The 21,108-nt window shown below is 44.9% G+C and overlaps 1 protein-coding gene across 2 annotated transcripts in view; it reads right to left on the bottom strand.

The window, feature by feature from the left end:
• The window catches only part of LOC147902754 (ER membrane protein complex subunit-like protein), a 67,449-nt gene that overhangs the window by 30,388 nt on the left and 15,953 nt on the right, over window positions 1–21,108 (bottom strand). Inside the window, exons 3-5 of one of the 2 annotated variants that reach the window (XM_087373276.1) lie at window positions 7,531–7,623; window positions 7,368–7,415; window positions 7,095–7,163 (exon numbers count right to left, since the gene is read on the bottom strand). In XM_087373276.1, coding sequence (XP_087229402.1) covers window positions 7,095–7,163; window positions 7,368–7,415; window positions 7,531–7,623 — 210 coding nt within the window. The remainder of the gene's footprint in view (window positions 1–7,094; window positions 7,164–7,367; window positions 7,416–7,530; window positions 7,624–21,108) is intronic. The other variant, XM_087373277.1, reaches the window with a different exon arrangement.

Below are 21,108 nucleotides of genomic sequence, written 5' to 3'. Positions count from 1 at the left end.
TGGATGAGGGTGACTCTATGTCTGAGCACCTCTCTAAACTTCAGAATTTGAGAGAGTAATTGTTGAATATTGATGAGATCATTCTAGATTCAAAGATGGTCACTACCACTCTGAATTCTCTTCCTGAGTCTTATCTTGGCTTTCACATCTCATTGAATTTGTCATTGAGGGGGGGTGGCAACCCTCTCAATTTTCATGAGTTGATAGGACTTTTGTTGCACGAAGAATAAACCAGGAAGAACATGGCTTCACGAGCTGGTGAACATGCGATGCTTTCAAAATTCAAGCCCAAAGGGAAGGGGCAACATAAGCAACATGCAAATCAGCCTTCACATTAGCATAAAGTTAATTCTGGACAGCCTTCTCACAACGCTAAGAATGATGCAGAGAAGCCCAAGAGAAAGGGTGTTTGTCATTATTGCAAGAAGCCGGGTCACTACATTGGGGAATGCAAGAAAAGAATTGCTGAGGAAAAGAAAAAGGATTCTGGTATGGCTCTCACAGATTCAGCTCCTCATGCACATGATGGTGGTGATGCTTCAGCCAACTTAGTGAAAGAAGAGTATGCCTTTCTGACTAGCAGTCCTGATTTTCAGGTGGTTGCTCCAGATATTACAACCACCTCTGAGGATGACTCTTATGCTTTTCTGACTTGCAGTTATGAGTCTTCTAAGGATTTATGTACTTTCAATGTCAATGAGACATTGAATAATTGATACTTTGATAGTGGTGCCACAAAACATATCACTTCCAGGAAGTGTTTGTTTGATTCTCTGCATCCATCACCCATTGGAAAAAGGGTGTCTTGTGCAAATGATTCTTCTTATTCAATTCGTGGCATTGGTGAGATTGTACTTACAGCCACAAATGGCACCAATTTCAGAATCCATGATGTGCTTTATGTACCTGGAATCAAGAAGAATTCGCTTTCAGTGTCTTCTCTCAATAAAAGAGGATTTCACGTTGTCTTTGAAGATGACAAGTGTGCAGTCCGAGATAGGGAAGGTGATTATGCCTTGAGACTCTCTGGCACGCTATTTCGTGGACTTTTTCAGCTTGATGTTTTTGAGAAAAGACTAGATGATGCACTTGCAGTTTCTTCTCCCACAGCTGCTATGCAGAATGTTGAGTTATGGCATGCTAGATATGGGCATATGAGTTATGGCAGCTTGATGACACTTCAAAAACATTCTTGGTTGATGCTTTGCCTCCTTTGGAGTCACCTCCCCCTCATACATGTGAAGGGTGCATACTTGGGAAGATGCACAGGTTTCCCTTCAAGAAGGATGGTGCAGTACGAACTGTTCGGAAATTACAGCTCATTCATAGTGATATCTGTCGTCCCATGAGGACTCCTGCATTGGGTGGTTATCTCTACTATGTCACCTTTATTGATGACTACTCAAATTACACTTGGGTCTATGGTTTACGGTAAAAGTCAGATGTGTTGAAGCATTTTCGACACTTTGAAGGGCATCACACATCAGCTTACAATGAGGCTAACCCCTCAGCAAAATGGCAAAGATGAGCGAAAAAATCAAACTCTTATGGAGATGGATAGATGCATGCTTACAAGTAAAAAGTTGCCTTACCGGTTTTGGCTTGAAGGTCTCATCATGTGTGCCAACTATGTTTTAAATCGGGCTCCCACTAAGGCTTTGAGAACAAAGACTCCTTATGAAGTTTAGCACGGAAGAAAGCCTTCAAGTGGAACATTTTCGTGTGTTTGGATGTGTTGCATATGCCCATGTGCATGTCGAGCTTCAACATAATCTGTCCGACAAGGCAATTAATTGCATATTTGTTGGGTACAGTGCAGAGAGCAAAGGTTACCGTCTCTACAATCCTGCTTCACGCAAGATTTATGTTAGCAGAGATGTAATCTTTTCAAAAAATTCAGCACATACACAAGCTGAATTTAATGTGCCCGCTTCTTCTACATCAGATGATGTTTTTGAAAGTATATTACCTCTTGCTTTGGGTTCTCCAGCTGATATGCCTTCTAAAATTCAGGATACACAGCCATCCCCTCCTGGTCCACATGCCCCGATTCAGCCCAGGCTGATCCCGTTCCTCCACAAGAAGTGGAAGATGCAGTTAGACAGGAAAGGACAGAAACTCAGGCTGCCAAATCAGTTCCTCATTGGCTGCTCCAAACTCTCAAGGATAGTAAGCTTGATGCTCCTTTGCCTCGCAGAACTCGTAGTGCATCCAAACATGAAGAGGGGTCGCATTTTGTGGATTCAGTTTTTATTGGTGCACTTCTGGATGAAGAGCCTGACTCTTTTGAGGAGGCTCAATATAATGTGCATTGGATGAATGCCATGAAGGATGAGTTGCAGTCCACTGATAAGAATCAGACTTGGAATCTTGTGGATTTGCCACCAATGCCATAGGTACCAAATGGGTTTTCAAGGTCAAGAGAAAGCCAGATGGGTCTATTGACAGGTACAAGGCAAGGCTAGTTGCCAATGGTTATGCTCAAAAAAAGTGCATTGATTATGAGGAGACTTTTGCTCCTACTTCCAGGATGACTACTATTAGGTCAGTGATTGCCATGGCTGCACATTTTGATTGGCATGTACATTAGTTCGATATAAAAACAGCTTTCCTTGGAAGAGGTTTATGTGAAACAACCTCCCGGTTTTGAGGTGTCAGGTGCAGCCCATAAAGTATGCAATCTGAATAAGACTTTGTATGGTCTGAAACAAGCTCCACGAGCTTGGTATTCGAAGATTGATGCCTTTCTGACCAGCAAGGGTCTCACTACCAGTCCAACTGAAAGTACCCTCTACATCAAGAAAGATGGGGGGGATATTTTGGTCATCATTCTTTATTAAGATGACATGCTGCTCACAGGTTCTAATGAAGGAATAATTGCAGATTTCAAAGCTGGGTTGAAAGCCACATTTGATATGTCAGATTTGGGCATGCTTCGTTTCTATTTGGGGATCCAGCTCACATACAAGAGAGACGTGGCATCATCATGTCTCAATCCAAGTATGTGCAGAAGCTTTTGGATCGGTTCACGATGCATGATTGCAAGCCATAGCCACTCCCATGGAGCCAGGGCTGAAACTTACTATGTATGATGGAGGTGAACCAGTTGATGTCACAATTTGCAGCCAGGTTGTTGGATGCCTCATTTATCTGTGCAATACTCGGCCTAATATTTAGTTTGCAATTTCACAAGTGAGCAGATATATGCACAGTCCAAAGACTCTGCATTGGTAGGCTGTAAAACGCATTTTTCGATACTTACAAGGTACTAAGTCTTATGGCTTGATGTTTCTTAGGGGGGGTGACTAGCAGATGTGTGCTTATAGTGACTCAAATTGGGCTGGAGATTAAGTATCTTCCCAACCCATGACAAGGAGATGCTTACTTGATGTAAAGAATCCTCTGAACTGAGCAATTGCTAGAGGGATCGGCCACAGCTTAATCACTTGTACCTTAGAAGGATCCACTAAAATGCCCTCCAGAGTAATAATGTGGCATAGGTAGTCCACCTTTTGCACCATAAAATTGTGCACACTTGGAAGGCTTGGCATAAATTTGATGCATTCTGAGAATCTCCAGCACTTGGTTCGCACGTTGTAAATGCTCCTTCTTACTCCTGCTATATAGGGGCGTCATAAAAAAATACCAGTTCACTTGAAGAGCTAAGGCGCAAGAATCAGGTTCATCAAGTACTGGAAAGTGGCAGGAGCATTAGTGAGCCCAAAAGACATCACTTTAAATTCATGGTGCCCTCTTTCTGTCATGAAGGCAGCTTTGTGTTCATCACCTTCATTGATTCTTGTTTGATGATACCCCGAACTGAGGTCTAACTTAGAAAAGTATCAAGATCCATTTAGTTCATCCAACAAATTATCCACCCTAGGGATGGGGAATCTATTTTTAGTAGTCATTTTATTCCTCTCTCCATAGTCAATGCATAATCTAAAAGTACCATCCTTCTTCACCAACAAAATAGGGGAAGCGAAGGGAGATTGACTATGAGTGATGACACCTTTGTCCAAGAGCTCCTGGATCTACTTGGCAACTTCATCTTTCTCTACTTTTGATATACCTTTGTAAGACTAGAATAAGTCCAATCAAACAAATTTAGAAATTTTGTTGTTCTAAAGATCAAAAATCTACAAAGAAAATAAAAGAGAAAATGAAAGAGAAGAAAAAACAGGTAAACAAAAACTTTTATGAAAAACAAAAGGAAGACATATTCAGCAAGCAAAGCAACACTTATGTCGTCATCAGTGCCCAAGCATAAGCAGCTATACTGGGTTTCTAAAGACCCGCGGAGTCTCTTGGGCAAACCCAGTGCTTACTAAAATACGTCAAATAAACAAAAGAGAATGAAAACAAGAAATAAAGAAGAAACGAAGCAGGTGACTTAAGCAAAAATAAGCAAGCAAGTCAAGAAACAAAAACTTCCAAAAAACTAGAATCTCTCTCTCTCTCTCTCTCTCTCTCTCTCTGTCTCTCTCTCTTATTTAAAACATAAAAAGCTAAATGGCCCTTTACACTTATGTCTCGTTTCTACAAAGAGGCAAAAATACATTTCTAACTTAGAAAGCACAAGTATACTCAAACAAACTCTCTTTTGAAACTATTCCATGATTTGTCAATGACACAGCATCTATCTCTACCTTCAAAGAAGACAAGAAAGAACATGTGGTTTACAACTTAAATCTAACCGTAACACTCCAACCTTTAAGCATAACATGTTACACGAGGTATTGATGAGGTCGCCCCTACTTATCTTCAAATTAAACCACAAAGAACATGTGGTTCATGCCATCCTCTTTTTGTCAAGGTGCATTGAATCTTGAATCCTACAAATTTGTGATGGTGGTCACATCAATTGACCTAGCTAACCTCATCTGGTTTCATCCGACTACTTCACATCTATACTAGAATGTATTGCCTTTCATATGACCTATACTTCGCAAAGAGCAACTACGAGTGTTACTAATTGCACACACACCTATAACCTACAAGAAATCAATTGAAGATTTTTGGAGGAACTCTTTGGCTACAATCCTCCAAATAAATGGCATGATAAACTTACCTTTCAGGCTAGCGACCAGGACGGGGTTCTTGGAAAATGTCCTAATATTGGTTGTAGTATCATGTTCTATACATTCATGGTGAAGTTACCCAAAGTACAAAGCGATGCATCACAGCATCGCTTTTGATAACCTACAATCCTCCAAATAAATGGCATTATCAACTTACCTTTCAGGCTAGCGACCAAGACGGGGTTCTTGGAAAATGTCCTAATATTGGTTGTAGTGTCATGTTCTATACGTTCATGGTGAAGTTACCCAAAGTACAAAGCGATGCATCACAGCCAAGTATGATATCAATCTTGGATTAGGGTTTCACTTCTGTTCATTATAACAGGCTAAATGTAAGCTAACTTTGTCATTCTAGCATTTGCACTTCCTAAAATTGGTATCAGAGCCACCTTTTCACAAATGTGAAATCCTAGACTCTAGAGGACTGCAACTTATGCGTCCCTTGAAAATCCATATTTTATTTTTTTGCATTTGAGGAACCTATCGCCAATGTGGTATCCATTTGATTCTTACCTTTCTCACTAGGATCTTTTCTTTTTGTTGAGAAGAATTGTATCGAGCTAAATCAGCAATTGAGTGTAGGGGTGGGAAGAAGAAAAAACCCTTTTTATCATGGTGAAAACTTCAAGAAACCACTATGGCATAAGGCTTAGTATATGAGCCTGCCCTCTAAGCGGTACACCCTCCTTAACTAGTACCTTGTTACATGATCAGTGTAGGTGGTCATTTACCTTGCAATAAAATCTGGAGATGCATGCCAGTGTCTTGGTGAAATTTCGACTTTGGTCTGCCTTTTGCAGTCTTCAGCCACAACAGATAACAAATTTTCTGTAGTTCCACTTTGTGTACTGCTGTACCAATTGGATGAAGTGATTTGTGGTGATTAAGTTGCACAAAAACCTTAGAAACCAGTAATGCTAGGGTTTTTTCTTTCCTCACAAGATCACATGTTTGGTTTCCCGTTCTTGCTTGTGTTGCAAAAGAACAGCTCAATGATGATGACGAAGATGATGATGATGATAATGTCGAAGATATTGTTGCTAGCAGGGCTACTCTTGAATCAAACAAGCAGATCATCAAGGAGCTCCAAAGGTCGTGCAAAAGATGAAAATATAAGCATGGAAATGAAAAGCAGAAATGCCTAGTGCAGGGAGGGCAAAAAAAAGCACTTATGAGTCCAAATGCAAGGAGTGCATCCCTGTAACTCAGCATTATGTGACAGCTGGTTTATTTCAGACACGTTGAGCAAGCTAAGCAATCTGACAGAAGCTGCAAAAAATATAGGTGCTTAACACAACCATAAATGCTGATCTGCAGACTGCAACTACTATGGCAAAAATGATGAACCGAAAACATGCACCATGATACCCTCTGGTGTCCACGTGCCTTTTCTCGTCTTGCACAAGCAGAAAACACTCGAGGGCTTAGTGAAAATTTCTCTACTTTCAAAGTTTCGACTTCCCTCTCTTGATATAATACAAATAGCATGTAGGCAAAAGTACTCAAGCGCTAGTCAAGAAATTCTGAGATCGTGTTCAGATGGAAAGTATTCCTTTCGATGGATAAGGACCAAACTATCTCAAGGCACTCTCAAGTCGAGGAATGTACCCTTTATTGGACAACCAGTCCAATCCTGATGACATGCTAAGTGCCAGATGAAGAAAATCCGACACTTTCTAAACTGCAATAATGTGAGGATATAATGAGCTACAAGATATTCAAGCTAATAAATTACATGAGCCTGCACTGTCAATCCTGTATATAGGAGTGGACAGCTTTTCAGACTTTCCGAGTTTACTCCTTGATCATCGACTAGTGCTTCTCCTAAGCTCAAGATACCGATATATAATAAAATTTTCTGAACAGCTAGTTATAAAATGAAACACCTCAATATGCTCACCCTTGCATAAGTCAGTTGTGAGCCTCAAATGGAATCCATGCTCACCCATCAATAGCATTGAACCATATTATCACCAAATCAAAGCATCACTTGAGGGAAAGAAAAAAACCTACATATTTTAGATTGCGTGGATATGCACAGTCTCCTGCTCCATAGCCAACTGCAATCACATTGCCTCTGTCCTGTACAACCATATGCGATCAAAGAAGTCTTGTGTTCTACTAGTAAATTGAGATCATCACAAATTGATGAGATCAGCATCCAAAAGTAACTCTTCATCCCTGCCCTTTAAACTTGGTAGTGCAATGATCCAAAAGCCATCCTTCTACTTGCATAAAACATAGTTTAAACACAAGTATTACAAGGATAAGGGTCAACGATCAGACCACGTAAAAGTCGAACCGTTCCTGAAGACTAGAGGAAGCCAAGCATCGCTGTGAGAAACACATCCACATCAACCATGACATTTGCTTAAATAAGTTTCTCTGTTACTAAGTATTGCTCGAGTGTTTCATGTAATTGAAGGCTTACTAATCACTACCCACTTACTGCTTTTATAGAGGAGATAATTGAATCCTGGCCTGGATTCAACACATTTGCTGGAACTCTGATCCTGTAAAAGTCATCCTGTTTCACCAGCTCCTATTCATGAACAATTGAAACAGAAATCACAGGTTAGATCCGAGCATGAAATTTTTGAACATACATACAATTCAAGGTAATCAACGCCCAGCTCCCTTTTAGTTTACACCAAAATACTTGCTATGTAAACCCTGGACTGACTATCCTTTTTTGAATCAATGGACTCATGAAATGCCTCTCTTCTCACTGATACAATCATCACATTTAACAAAGCGCATCTTTTTACATTTGTCCATCCATCTGAGACAATTGTGTATCCTGTGTAATGCAAGAGCTGAAAAATAATGTGGTTGATGTGATCTCTATGTGCGGCATACGCTTTGTCTAATATAGTTATCCGCAAGGCATTATAAGTGGGAGGTTTGGAACCTGCACCATACCACAGGATGTGATTCCATGCGTCTTGCATGTCACCATTCTCAACCATACTCAATGGATAACCGAAACACAAAATAGATCAACCAAGAACGTATTGAGCCATCTCTAGCACTTGGATCCAAATACTCTCTATAATCGATGGTTGCATCAAGCTCTGACCAGCAATAACCCCAGTTCTACATGGTGTAGATATGGGTGTTTCCTGATTTTCCGACTGAGGCACGCTTGCACCAATACTACTGAAACATGCTTGAGTAGCCTCACTACTTATGGAAGCTTTGTATGATTGTAGTCTGAGATTCTTTTGGAACGTTGGCAAAACGTGACGTTGGAATTATTGCTCATAATTTGCCAAATTGTTATTTTTTGACTAATCCAAGGGGCACCTCTAGATCTATCCTCATGACAAAAGTTGGATTTCCATTCGACATTCACACAAATTGATTGCAAACTCCCGTTCTGGACTGACAGACTTACGTTGTTTAGTCCACTATTTTCTGTTCTCCTTTGTGCTACTTGAGAAGCCTCAACAAAGGCTCTAGCTAAACATTGACTAGATCTCTCGTGATCATTATCCGGGGAGGATGTTGCGTCAACTTCTGGTTGTGGAGCTTTATTTTGACTTGTATTAGCATTGACACCTAGGCTCATTAATGGTTCAACCACATTGTGCACAATATGAAAGTGAGGCCTCTATGTTTTCAGCTACATTTGTAACAACTTGCCTTCTACTTCAAGCTCCTTCTCTCATGGATCCAGGGAATTACAGGACCATCATGGTTGGACATGTTATGTCCAAGATCTATGCATCAGTGTTAGATGGCGAGGTCAGTGCTCGCGCAGAGGTACAGGGGCTCAAGGCATCCGGATAGGCCAACTTCAGGGCGGATCACTCGACTTACGATCACATTTTTACACTTAGAGGGATCATTGAGGAGGCCAGACACACGAGACAGAGTATATTGTTGCTTTGTGGATTTCCGCAAGGCATTCGACACCGTTCCCCGCGCCCGACTCATCAGACGTCTGCAGGAGTTAGGCTACGACTCGGTGATTATCTGGGCAGTAGTAGCTTTCTATGAGCGGGTGACAAGGCAGGTCAGGATTGGCACCAGCTGGACCCCAGAGATCACGAGCACTATCGGAGTCAAACAAGGATGTCCCTTGTCACCGACTCTATTTGGCCTCTACATCGACGAGCTCGAGACCACCATCAGGACACTCGGAGGTGCAGGCTGCTCTCTTGCGGAGGCTGTCATCCAGATTCTCCTATGCGCAGACGATGTAGTACTACTATCCTCTTCTGCTACTGGTCTTCAGCGACACCTGGATGGACTTCAGGTCTTCTGTGATACACATGACTTGAAGGTCAACCTTGGGAAAACCAAGGTGATGATCTTCAACACTTCCATACCCGCTATGCACCAAGAGCAGTTCCTCTTCGCCGGCGACCCTGTTGAGATAGTTGACTCTTACACATACTTGGGCGTTGTCTTCTCAGGCCCGATCTTCACGATGCGCCCGGCCATGCAGGCCAGGATCAGCCAGGGATACGCCGCTCTTGCCAGGCTGGAGCGACAGTGCTACCACTCCCACTTCCAGGACCACTCCCACTTCCAGGACCCGCGGACCAAGTCTCTCCTTTTTGATTCTTTGGTCCACCCAGCAGGCATGTACGGTAGCCCTTGGTGGGGAGTCGACCTTTCAGACACAGAGTGGGCTCGAGTTGAGCGCCTACAGATACTGATGTTTGCTCGGATGATCCGTAGCAAACCATCGGTACCACACCAGATCATTCTAGCAGAGTTTGGCGCCTCACCCCTACAGCTTGATGCGGCTTTTCAGGCTGTCACCTATCTCCACAGAGTCAGGGATTTCAGCTCCTCCGCTGACGGTCGCCTCCGCCTACCTTGGTTACCCTATCCTCCTCTATGGCCTTATCCGTTGATGGGGACCAGCGATGCTGGTATAGTCATCTTTCCAGTTGGTTCACCCGACTGGGCCTCGACTTAGACCGGTTGCCTCCTTTTCAGTACAGCCTCGACGCTCCACCATCTCCCCTCTCCCCCACTGACCAGGAGGTCAACCGGCTCATTCGGTAAGAAAGGAGTATGTTCTTTTCTAGTGTTTGTACGCGATAAGCAACCAAGTGAAGAAAAGTCAGATCCTCTCACAAAAGAAAGATTAGATTTCCTTCAGGAATTCTCTAGTTGCTTCTCTCAGGAACTTCCTAGTCACCTCCCTCCTGAGAGACCAGAGGATCACAAAATTGGCATAGTTCCAGGGTCTTCACCTCCAAATAGACCCCCATATAGAGTTAGTCAATCTCAACAAGATGAAATCTTCAAGCAAGTCCAAGAACTCTTGGACAAGGGATTGATCCAACCCAGTAGTTCTTCTTTTTGCTCTCCTGTCTTACTAGTCCAAAAGAAGGATAAAACCTTCAGGATGTGCATAGACTATAGAGCCTTAAACAAACAAACGGTTAAGAATCGTTTCCCAATTCCTCGTATAGACGATATCTTTGATCGTTTAGGAGGATTTGAAATTTTCAGCCGCATAGATCTTAAGAGTGGCTACCATCAGGTACGAGTTGTACCTAAGGACATTCATAAAACAGCCTTCCGAACCACATTTGGGCTGTATGAATATATGGTAATGCCATTTGGCCTTACTAATGCCCCAGCCACGTTCAATCGACTGATGGAACGGTTGTTCAGGAACTATAGACAGTTCACTGCCGTCTTCTTTGATGACATCCTCATTTTCAGCAAGAATGAGGAAGAGCATAAGGAACATCTAAAGATTGTATTTCAAATCTTAGCTGAAAATGCTCTTTACATCAATGAGAAGAAAAGTGAGTTCTTTCTTCCTGAGATTCACTATCTTGGTCACATTATCTCACGAGAAGGTGTCCGTATGGACCCAGCCAAGATACAGACAATTGTAGAGTGGCCTGACTTGAAGAATGCCCATGAGGTAAGGTCTTTTCTAGGCCTATGCTCATATTACCGAAGGTTTATTTGGCATTTTGCTGAACTTGCAGCCCCTCTACATGATCTCACTAAGAAAAATCTAAAGTTCAGATGGACCCAAAAAGAAAAGGACTCTTTTAATGCTCTAAAGCATGCCCTCACTACAGCTCCTGTACTTATCATTCCTAACTTAAGGAAACCATTCCTAGTAACAGCTGATGCCAGTGGCGATTGCCTTGGGGCTTCTCTTACCCAGGACGGTCATGCTGTGGCCTTTGAAAGCCGACGACTAAGAGATGCTGAACTTCATTATGATATCTATGAAAAAGAACTCTTAGCTGTAATTCATGCTCTCAAACTTTGGAAACATTATCTTTTAGGGATAGATTTTCTTGTAAAAACTGATCATGAAAGTCTTAAATATTTTCTAACTCAACCTCTGATCAGAGAGAGACATATGAAATGGTTTACCTTTCTGCAATCATTTCATTTTCAGATACAATATACTCCTGGAAAAGAGAATGTAGTGGCTGATGCCCTTTCTCGTAGACCACGGCTTCACCATATTTCAGTTCCCTATCATGATGAGCTAACAGCCCTCAAAGAATTCTATGAGGGAGAAGCTGATTTTGCTCAGCCATGGGCACATTTGAAAGATGGAGGCACCCATCATGCCTACCACATCAGGGATGGCTATTTATTCATGGAGAACAAACTATGTATCACAAAGCAGCTTAGATCTAAAGTGATGGAGGAAAGCCATAACCCACCCTATGCTGGTCATAGGGGTATTGTGGCCACCTTTTCAGCCATGGATAAATTTTTCTACTGGCCTAACATGAAAAAGGACACTGCTGCCTACATTTTAGCTTGTCTCGCATGTCAAAAAGCTAAGTATGAGAGAGGAAAACCCAAGGGTTTACTTCAGCCCCTACCCATTCCTGAGAGACCATGGGAACACATCACCATGGACTTCATTACAGGAATTCCCAGGACCAATCAAAATCATGACATGATTTGGGTGATAGTAGATCGATTCAGCAAGCAAGCCCACTTCATTCCTTGCAGAAAGAATCTCAAGGCACCTGAAGCTGCCCATTTATTTATTAGACACATCTTTAGACATCACGGCATGCCCAAGTCTATAGTATCAGATAGAGACTCAAAGTTCACTAGTAACTTCTGGCAGGCTTTGTTTGAGAACCTTGGAACTCTTCTAAGTTTCTCCTCAGCTTTTCATCCTCAAACGGATGGCCAAACTGAAGTTACGAATAGTACACTCTTGGATTTGCTGAAATTTTATGTGCATGACCAGCAAACCTTTTGGGAGAAATTCCTTCCTCTTGTGGAGTTTGCTTATAACAACACAATTCATTCCTCCACTGGAAAAGCTCCTTTCGAAATTGTATATGGTAGATCTTTACCAACTCCACTCATGCAAACAAAAGAGAAAATCTTTGCCGCTGATCAATTCGTGGAGGATTATGACTCTGCTTATGCCACGGTTCGAGCAGCCATTCAAAAGGCACAGGAGAAACAAAGAGCAGCTGCAAATAAAAGACGGAGGGCGTTTGCAGTGAAAGAAGGCCAATGGGTCTTATTGAAATTTGAGAAAGCCCGGTTAAAAACCAAAGTGGGCAAGCGCATCTACTTCAAGCTATCCTTTCGATATTATGGTCCTTTTCACGTGTTGCAGGTAATAAATGATGTCTCGGTCCGATTGAGACTTCCAGAGCATTGGAAGATCCACAATGTCTTCCATGTAAGCTTGGTGAAACCCTTCATTGGGGAACCACCTCAAGAGCCCACACTGGACGATGCACCTGAAGTAGAGGACACTGAGATCTTGTTGATCCCAGAGCAAATTATTTTGCATAACTTCACTACGGGACGTCGAGGCACAACTCGCAAAATGTACCTTTTGAAGTTCAGAGGGCTCCCATCCACCGATGCCCAATGGGTGGACAGAGCTACATTTCAGGAGTGTCCTGAAATCCTGGATGCTTATGAGGAAGCATTTCAGTTGCGGACAACCGAATGAAAGACGGAGGGAATGTCATCCTGCTTCAACATGTATCCACTTGCTTGGTACTATTTCTTTTTGTTTTTCAATAGTATGCGTTGATGCCACATCTTACAGTCAGGCTGTTGGATGCCTCATATATCTCTGCAACACTAGACCTGATATTCAGTTTGCAGTATCTCAGGTGAGCATTATTAAGAAATGAAATGTTTTCCTTCTGTTCAGTTACGGACAATGGGGACTAGGTCTAGCATTTGAGGGTGGACCCCCTTGCTTGGGGTTATGGGCATTAGTGACCCACAAGAGTGATGGCCTCTCTTTGAGAGGGACATCTAGAAACCACACCCCACCTGAGTACCCCAACATGGGACCAATCAAATGCACAGATTGCATACCGACCTAGGAACCATTCAAGAGAATGTTCCCTGAGCTTTGGGTGTGGGCCTGGCAGCATGCCAAGAGTAATGGAGATACAAGATAAGACGACAAACAAATGAGCTCAGTATGGCTCAATTATGACCTTAGAGTACGTCAATAGATAGTCTAAGCTGTTAGGAACCCGTCTGTGCGATCAGAATTAAATTCTGACAACTTTGAAATTTTAGGGTTTTTGGGAGTGACGTGGCAGCTGACACGTGGCAGACTGCCACTTGGAATCTGAGCTGGCAGGTCAGTCCACCTGTCCCACACATGTGGCAGCATGCATGGCAAGTGGCAGGGCATGCAGGCCAAGTGTTTGGCCCCAAATCTGGTAGATTTAGGGCAAGTGGTGGGCTGTCCTCTTTGGGACTGCAGCCCACCAAAAATCTGGGACAAGTGTCCACCTTCCACTCTAGGCCTAGGAGGGGGGCTGAGCCTATAAAAGAAGACCTCTCCCCTTCATTCCACACATGAAAATTTCGTCACTTTTCTTCTCCCTCCTTTTAGATGATGCAGCAGAACCTCTCCAGCTCCTTGGGTGCAGCCAGCTTCTCCCCAGGCCATTCTCTCACCTCAGCAGCACTTTCTCTCTCTACAACAGCACATTCTCTCTCTACAGTTCCAGCCCCTCCTCTCCAGAAATCCGCCCCCTCTCAGCTCTTCTGGAACAGCAGCAGCATCCTCTCTCCTTCACCTAGCCTGGAGCAGCCACAGCCCCTTTCTCTCTCCTGCTGCAGTCTTTCTCTCTCTACTGCAGAATTTCTCTCTCTACTGTTCCAGCCCATTTCCCTTGCAGAAATCTGCCTTTCTGTGCACCTCTGGAACAGCAGCAGCTCCTCTCTTACATCTCCTCCCTTGGGATCAGCATAGGCACTCTCTCTCTACAGCTATCACTCCATAAAAGCTTTCTCTCTCTAGCTTACAGGCTGTTTTTCTAAGCTGTTCTCATTCCAGCCCCATTTCCACACTCTCCTCACCCAAGGTAGCTTCAGAGGCATCAAGGACTTCATCTACAAAAGGGCCAAGTCACGAAGGGAGCCTGTACTGTCAAGTTTATCTCATTTACAGCACTATTTCATGTTGTTTCTACTATCTTTCTAGAAACTAGTGTTTGTCTCTAATGTTGGATGTAAGTGGTGATTGTTGCAGGCTTCTTCCTTGTGGATTGGGCAAGCCAAGAGCTGAAACCTGAGCTTGGAGTCCTCCTTTTTGTTGTCTACCTTGTACATATGCTCTTGAGTCTTGTATCTAGGTCCTAGGTTTTCACTGAGTTCATCAGTTTGGAAGGTGCATTGCACCTTGGTCTTGTATCTCCATTTTCAAGAATAAAGTGAGCCTGGATAAGGGGGGGGCCCCGTCTTGGCCCCTCAATCATATTGCATTCTCCAATGATGTCACTTTGTGTTTAAGCTGTATAAGTCTTAATTCCAGCTTAATTGCAAACTCTTAAGTTCAAGTATATGTGTTTGGCAACTCGCAATCAACTCATTCAAATGCCTCTGCAAAATCCGTTGTTTGAATTGATAGAAAGCACCGAGTAGTTTACAGCAAGTCTCTCTGGTTTCTCTGTTTTCTAGTTTTGTTTTGTGAGTTGTTCGCTCTCTTCTCTCCACTATTGTTCAACATCGCCGCACTTCTCACATATCCAAAGTGGACTCCCTAGGCTCTGTATAGAAGACAATGTCTTCTTCTGTGTAGGACTCCAAGAAGTTCCCTGGCTCTGCCCACAAGGTTTCATTACAATCCCAGGTCAGGGTCTCAACCTTCGAGTCTGAAAGACCATGCCTCCCTAGGTAGATGTGTCAATAGACACATCTAGAACTAATAAAGAGTCGTCCCTTGTACAACTATCCACTTTTCCTCCTTATGTCGGCATCCGGTTGCTGAAAGAGAATCCACTTTTCCTCCTTACATCGGCATCCAGTTGCTGAAAGAGAATCCATCTCCTGCATCACCGACTTTACCGTAGCACCTCTCCCTCCAGGGCTGATCACACCTATCTTTTCTTTAGCATTTCTAACCCCCATCGCACAGCACTTTCTACCCCGTTGAGTTCTTACTCCACCTACCACCTACTTACTCTAGCCGTCTATAGATACTTCTCGCATACATTGACTTTATACCCCTATTAGAGGATCGCGCTGCCCTAGTCACTCCCTCACTACACAAGGCTACTCTTCACGCCTTCCCCCACACCACCCGCTCCACCCGCCCACCACCACCTAGGACCGTACCTTCTAATAGTTGGTACGATGATGAGTGTAAGGCTTTACGCCGTTGGTTCAGATTCGAAACAAAAAACAGCTTTCCGAGCGAACCAAAGACACTACGCGAGTACCATCATCTGGTACGCAGGAAGAAACTGGACTTCGTACGTCGGAACGAGGAGCTACTAAACATTCTATTCAGTAACAACTATGACGACTTATGGCGGAGATTTCTAGAGGGACGATCCCCCCCACCACTCACTGACACTCAGGTGTGGATTGATTATGCACACACGCTCTATGATATTCCAAATCAACCAGTCCCTAACCTATCACATATGCCACACCCCACGTCCTACACCCTCTTCACTAAAGGGGGGGGGGGGTAAAGGATGCCGTAATGAAACTTCATAATGGCTGAGCGAAGGGACTATGCACTGAGTTCATTGCATATGGGATTAACCTCCTAGCCCCGATCTTAGCCAAGCTATTTAATGAAGCTGTTTGCCTAGGGTTCCCACGCGCCTGGACCATCAACACTATCTCACCCATCCACAAGGCAGGGGATCCCATGAACCCGGAGAACTACAAGACCATTGTGATTGGACATGTCATGTCCAAGATTTATGCATCAGTACTTGATTCCGAGGTCAGCAGATTTGCGGACTTGTCGAGAACTTTGAGCAGTGGGACAAGCCGATTTCAGGCAAGATCATGGGACCATAGACCATATTCTCGCGCTCAGATGTATCATTGAGGAGGCGAGGGCACGGAAGCAGAGGATTTACTGTTGCTTTGTGGATTTCCGCAAGGCATTTGACATCGTTTCGAGGGACCGTTCCGAGGTCAGCAGATTTGTGGAGTGTCGAGGACTCAAAGCAATGGGACAGGTCGGTTTCAAGCGGGATCATGGGACCATGGACCATATTCACGCGCTCAGATGTATCATCGAGGAGGCGAGGGCACGGAAGCAGAGGGTTTACTGTTGCTTTGTGGATTTCCGCAAGGCATTTGACACTGTTCCAAGAGCCCGCCTCATACGACGCCTACAAGATTTGGGTTACGACCAGGAGATCATTTGGGCTGTCATGGCACTTTATGAGCGAGTTTCATGCAGAGTCCGGACAAGATGTCGATGGACAAACGAGATCATGAGCACTATAGGGGTCAAACAAGGTGCCCATTATCACCTACCTTGTTTGGCCTCTATATCAACAAGCTCGAGATAGTGATGTAGGCACAGGGTGGGGTAGGTTGCTCCCTCGCGGGCACGCTGATTCGGGCATTACTTTACGTAGATGACGTGGCTCTCTTGTCCTCCTCAGCAGAGGGGCTCCACAGACACCTTGATGCACTACAGTCCTTTTGTGAGTCTCATGATTTGAAGGTCAACTTGGGTAAAACCAAGGTTATGATCTTCAATACATCTCGAGCCGTCACGCGAGATGAGCATTTCAGATTTGATGGGTCCGCTATTGAGATAGTTTCATCATACACTTACCTTGGGGTCATCTTTTCCGGACCCATCTTCACCATAAGCCCGTGATGCATGCACGCCTGAGCAGAGGATATGCTTCATTGGCTAGGCTAGAGAGACAGTGCTTCCGCTCTCACATTCAGGATCCACGGACCAAAGGGTTGCTCTTTGACTCCTTGGTCCGCCCAACAGGGATGTATGGCAGTCCATGTTGGGGGCCAAACTTGTCGGATACAAAGTGGGCCAGGGTGGAGCAGCTACAGGTTCTCATGTTATCACGGATGATCCGTGGTAAGCCATCCGTCCCTCACCAGATCATTCAGGCGGAGTTTGGGTCACTCCCATTACAGCTAGATGCTGCATTTCAGGTCATCACGTATCTATACCGAGTCACGGAGTACGGGGATTACACATCCGGGCGTAGTAGGATACCATGACTAGCATTGTCCTCTTCTATGGCACTTGCAGGAGGGGGGACCAGAGGAGCTGGTATGCACGCACAGAGATGGTTTGCAAGACTCGGGCTCCACATGGACAAACTGCCTCCTTTCCAGTACAGCATGGATGCTCCTTTTTCTCCCCTCCTATCACACAAGGTCAACCAGGTTATCCGTGAGGATCTACTACAGCCACACACATTCCGGACCTGGTTGGGCCCAAGTGATCTTCCAGTGAAGCTGGGCTTACACAGAGATCACTTCTTACATATCACACCGGAGGGTTTTATTGATCCACCAGGATACACACAGATTCATCTACCCCCCTCGCTGAGGATCTCTCTTGGGCAGTTCCGAGTCTCTTCACACAAACTTCGTATTGAGAGCAACTGAGCGGAGCGGTCATCCAGGGAGAGGCGCATATGCACACTATGTGACATGCAGGAGGTTGAGACAGAGGAGCATTTCATCTTCAGGTGTCCTATCTACTATGAGATCAGAGGGCGTTTCTACTGTCTCTTCAGAGATAGTTATGGAGTTTTGGCCCGTTTCCTCTCCTACCAAGACCAACGATGTTTGGCTCCTTTCATTCATGAGGTGCTCAGACACCGCGATAGAACACTCCGAGCACGGAGACAGGAGCAGACTTCCTCCTTGACTGATACTTCTCAGAGCTCTATCACGTAGTTCTTTCAGCCAGATCACATAGACCCCCACAAGGCGAGGCCTCGACTCTTTAGAGATAGTTATGGAGTTTTGGCCCGTTTCCTCTCCTACCCAGACCAGCGATGTTTGGCTGCTTTCATTCATGAGGTGCTAAGACACCGTGATAGGATACTCCGAGCACAGATACAGGAGCAGACTTCCTCCTCGATTGATACTTCTCAGAGCTCTATCACGGAGTTCTTTCAGCCAGATCACATAGATCCCCACAAGGCGGGGCCTCAACATGACCATGACCCGGAGCCTGTGACCCGACAGCTCAGACAGAGGGTTGACTCACAGATCATACTTGGGGACATCTCCTCCTTGTTTAGGGTAAGAGCCTGACCGACAGGGGTCACAGTGGCCCTCGTCAGACACAAAGCTACCACCAGGAGACGTACCAGGATTGCATCCTTGGGGGGGCGACAGCACTCTATTGCTGACCTCATGCCTCCACTTCCACAACCCCATCCATCTTGATGTCCTACTGTTGTTGATGATGATGATGATGGTTATGATGATGTCGACGATGATGCTGAGATTGATATATATATAGTCGAGATGTGACTATGTTGTACTTAGGATTTAGTACTGTCATTTTGCATTTTCTGCATTCTGCATTGGTATGGATGCTCGTTTAGTAGCTCCACTACCACAGCTCATTGTATCATGATTCTCACAGTCTCATAGACCCATCGGTCTTCCAAAGACTTTAATAAACTTTCTTTCTTTCTTTCTTTCTACGTGCAAGGGAGGAATATCCTCATCCATGGACTTGTGGGAGGTATGTGTTTGTGCAGTGCCGCCAGCCAAGCCTGGGTATCTCTAAATCCTATCAATAGGAATTTTGTGCTTTGTAGAGTGCCCCCAATCAAGCGGCGTATCTCTGAATCATATCACTAGGAGTTGTGTGCTTGCGTAGTGCCACCAGCCTATGAATCATATCACTAGGGGCTGGTCTCTGGTGGGGTCAACTCCTGCCCCAGGGTGGGTGTCACCAAACATAGGAGTATCTGTGATAGCAAAAGGGATATAGGAAATTGCATGGACTCTCATGATGAGGGACTTATTGGCTCTCTATTGCTGCTCAAGTAAGGTGGTTGAATTGGTCGCCTTTGCAAGCTCTCGTTTCACGACATCCACCAACTTTGAGGCCTTCTCAATAGCAGACTGCATTATGGCAATCCGCTCCTCTAACGACTAGACTATTCCCCAAGGTCAAATATGCTCGACATCGACATGCCATCAGCCTCAGCTTGGATTGTGGGGAAGTCACACTCAAGGATATCTATCTTTTGTTGCTGCTCAACCTCTTGACCTTGCATGTGGTGCATCTCCGTGAAGATCCACTGTAAGAGGGAGAGGGGGAGAGAGAGAGAGAGAGAGAGAGAGAGAGAGAGAGAGAATGTATTACCGTCTTCAGGAGGCCTCACGGGCCTATGAGACAAAGTACAATCACAAAGATAACCCATACAAACCACAGTAGGCTGAAGCAAAGGGCTCACTAAGGCCCTTTGCTGAGTACTATGCTAAAGCAAACTCAAAATACAAGAAATCAAAACTAGTACTCAAACTCAGAGTCAAAACATAGCCCGGTGCTAGGGTGGCTCTCCTATGAGCTGTGAAAATCTCATGTATCTGTGTCTTCCGGGTCGTCTCTCTCGACAGCGGGAGGCATGGTCTCCGTGATCTATTTATCCAACGGGCCATGTCGATAGTGACACCTCTGATCGGGCAATTACCCCCATCCCCCAACCCTATGCAAGCCTCATTTCCTAGTGTGGGCTTGACTTTTTGCTCCATCATATCACTCATATTATCGTTAAAGTTTGGGTCAATTTAAAGTCTTTGTAATCTTGAATTGGGAATCAGCATGTCAATGGCACTTGTATGTCTCATCACAATGCGTTTGCAACAACAAATGACATAATACCAAAGCCAGAGTTGCATGGTAGACAGCGATTCTACCGTAGACACGAAGAAGGCTGGGTATCATTGATCCGGAGATGAAGAGCAAAGCCCTTTTGGGCAAGGTGGTGGTTCGTGCGTTCGCCTCGGGCACAGAGCCCCGGAAGCCACTTCTCCAGAGAGGTATCCTCAGGAACACCCCCGCACAAGCGGACAGTGAAAGCCTCTCTGTTGATGCGGAGTCTTAATAGGGTCTGGCGGAGATGGTTTGCGGGTCTTATTCGCACTAGCCCCTCATGCAGGGAAGAGTTTGAGAGAGAACCGCTCGTCTGGCACCCACAGATCGGAGATGGAGAGGGTAGCATGCTAGGGAAGCACACACACACATAGAGTGGGCACAATGGGACAGTAGCCCTGTGAGGTCTTTCACAGCCTGGAGCCGACTGCTGCAAGCTGCAGAGGGAAGGACAAAGGCATTGGCTCACCTAAGAGGGGTAGCCACCAGGATGATAGCGATTGATGTAGCGATTCCAAACTCAGGGTGGAAGGAGCTACGTAGTCCTTGGAGACCCCACTGTTGGCCTGGCCAGTTCTCGCGGGCAATTGTCCAACTAAGAGTGTGTTTCTTTAGGGAGTCTCTTCAGGGGGTCTGCCCGCAGGTTCTATAGAGTAGAGGCAGGAGACCACCTACAGCCCAGGATGGACAGAGACCAGGAGGATGAGCTCCTAGATGGCTTGGATTGGCAGGTAGTGCGCCGTTTGGGTAGGGAGTGGCACATTGATCCAGTAACAGTCCTTTCAGGGCCAGAGGTAGCAGTCTAGCGTCTCCGGCTCTAGAAGGGGCGGCCCTTCCGTGACCTTTACTAGGACCCGAGAGAGTGGTTTGGGCCAACGCGTGTAGGGCTTTCAGACAGGGTGGAGGAGGTACCCTTCTTTTCCTACACAACACGCATAG

This window comes from Dipteris shenzhenensis, chromosome 4, assembly GCF_047967505.1.
Source record: "Dipteris shenzhenensis isolate YYH24624 ecotype China chromosome 4, Dip_SZ_1.0, whole genome shotgun sequence".
NCBI lineage: Eukaryota > Viridiplantae > Streptophyta > Polypodiopsida > Gleicheniales > Dipteridaceae > Dipteris > Dipteris shenzhenensis.
The sequence above is the reverse complement of the archived record's forward strand: the minus strand, read 5'-3'. Positions and strand labels throughout refer to the sequence as shown.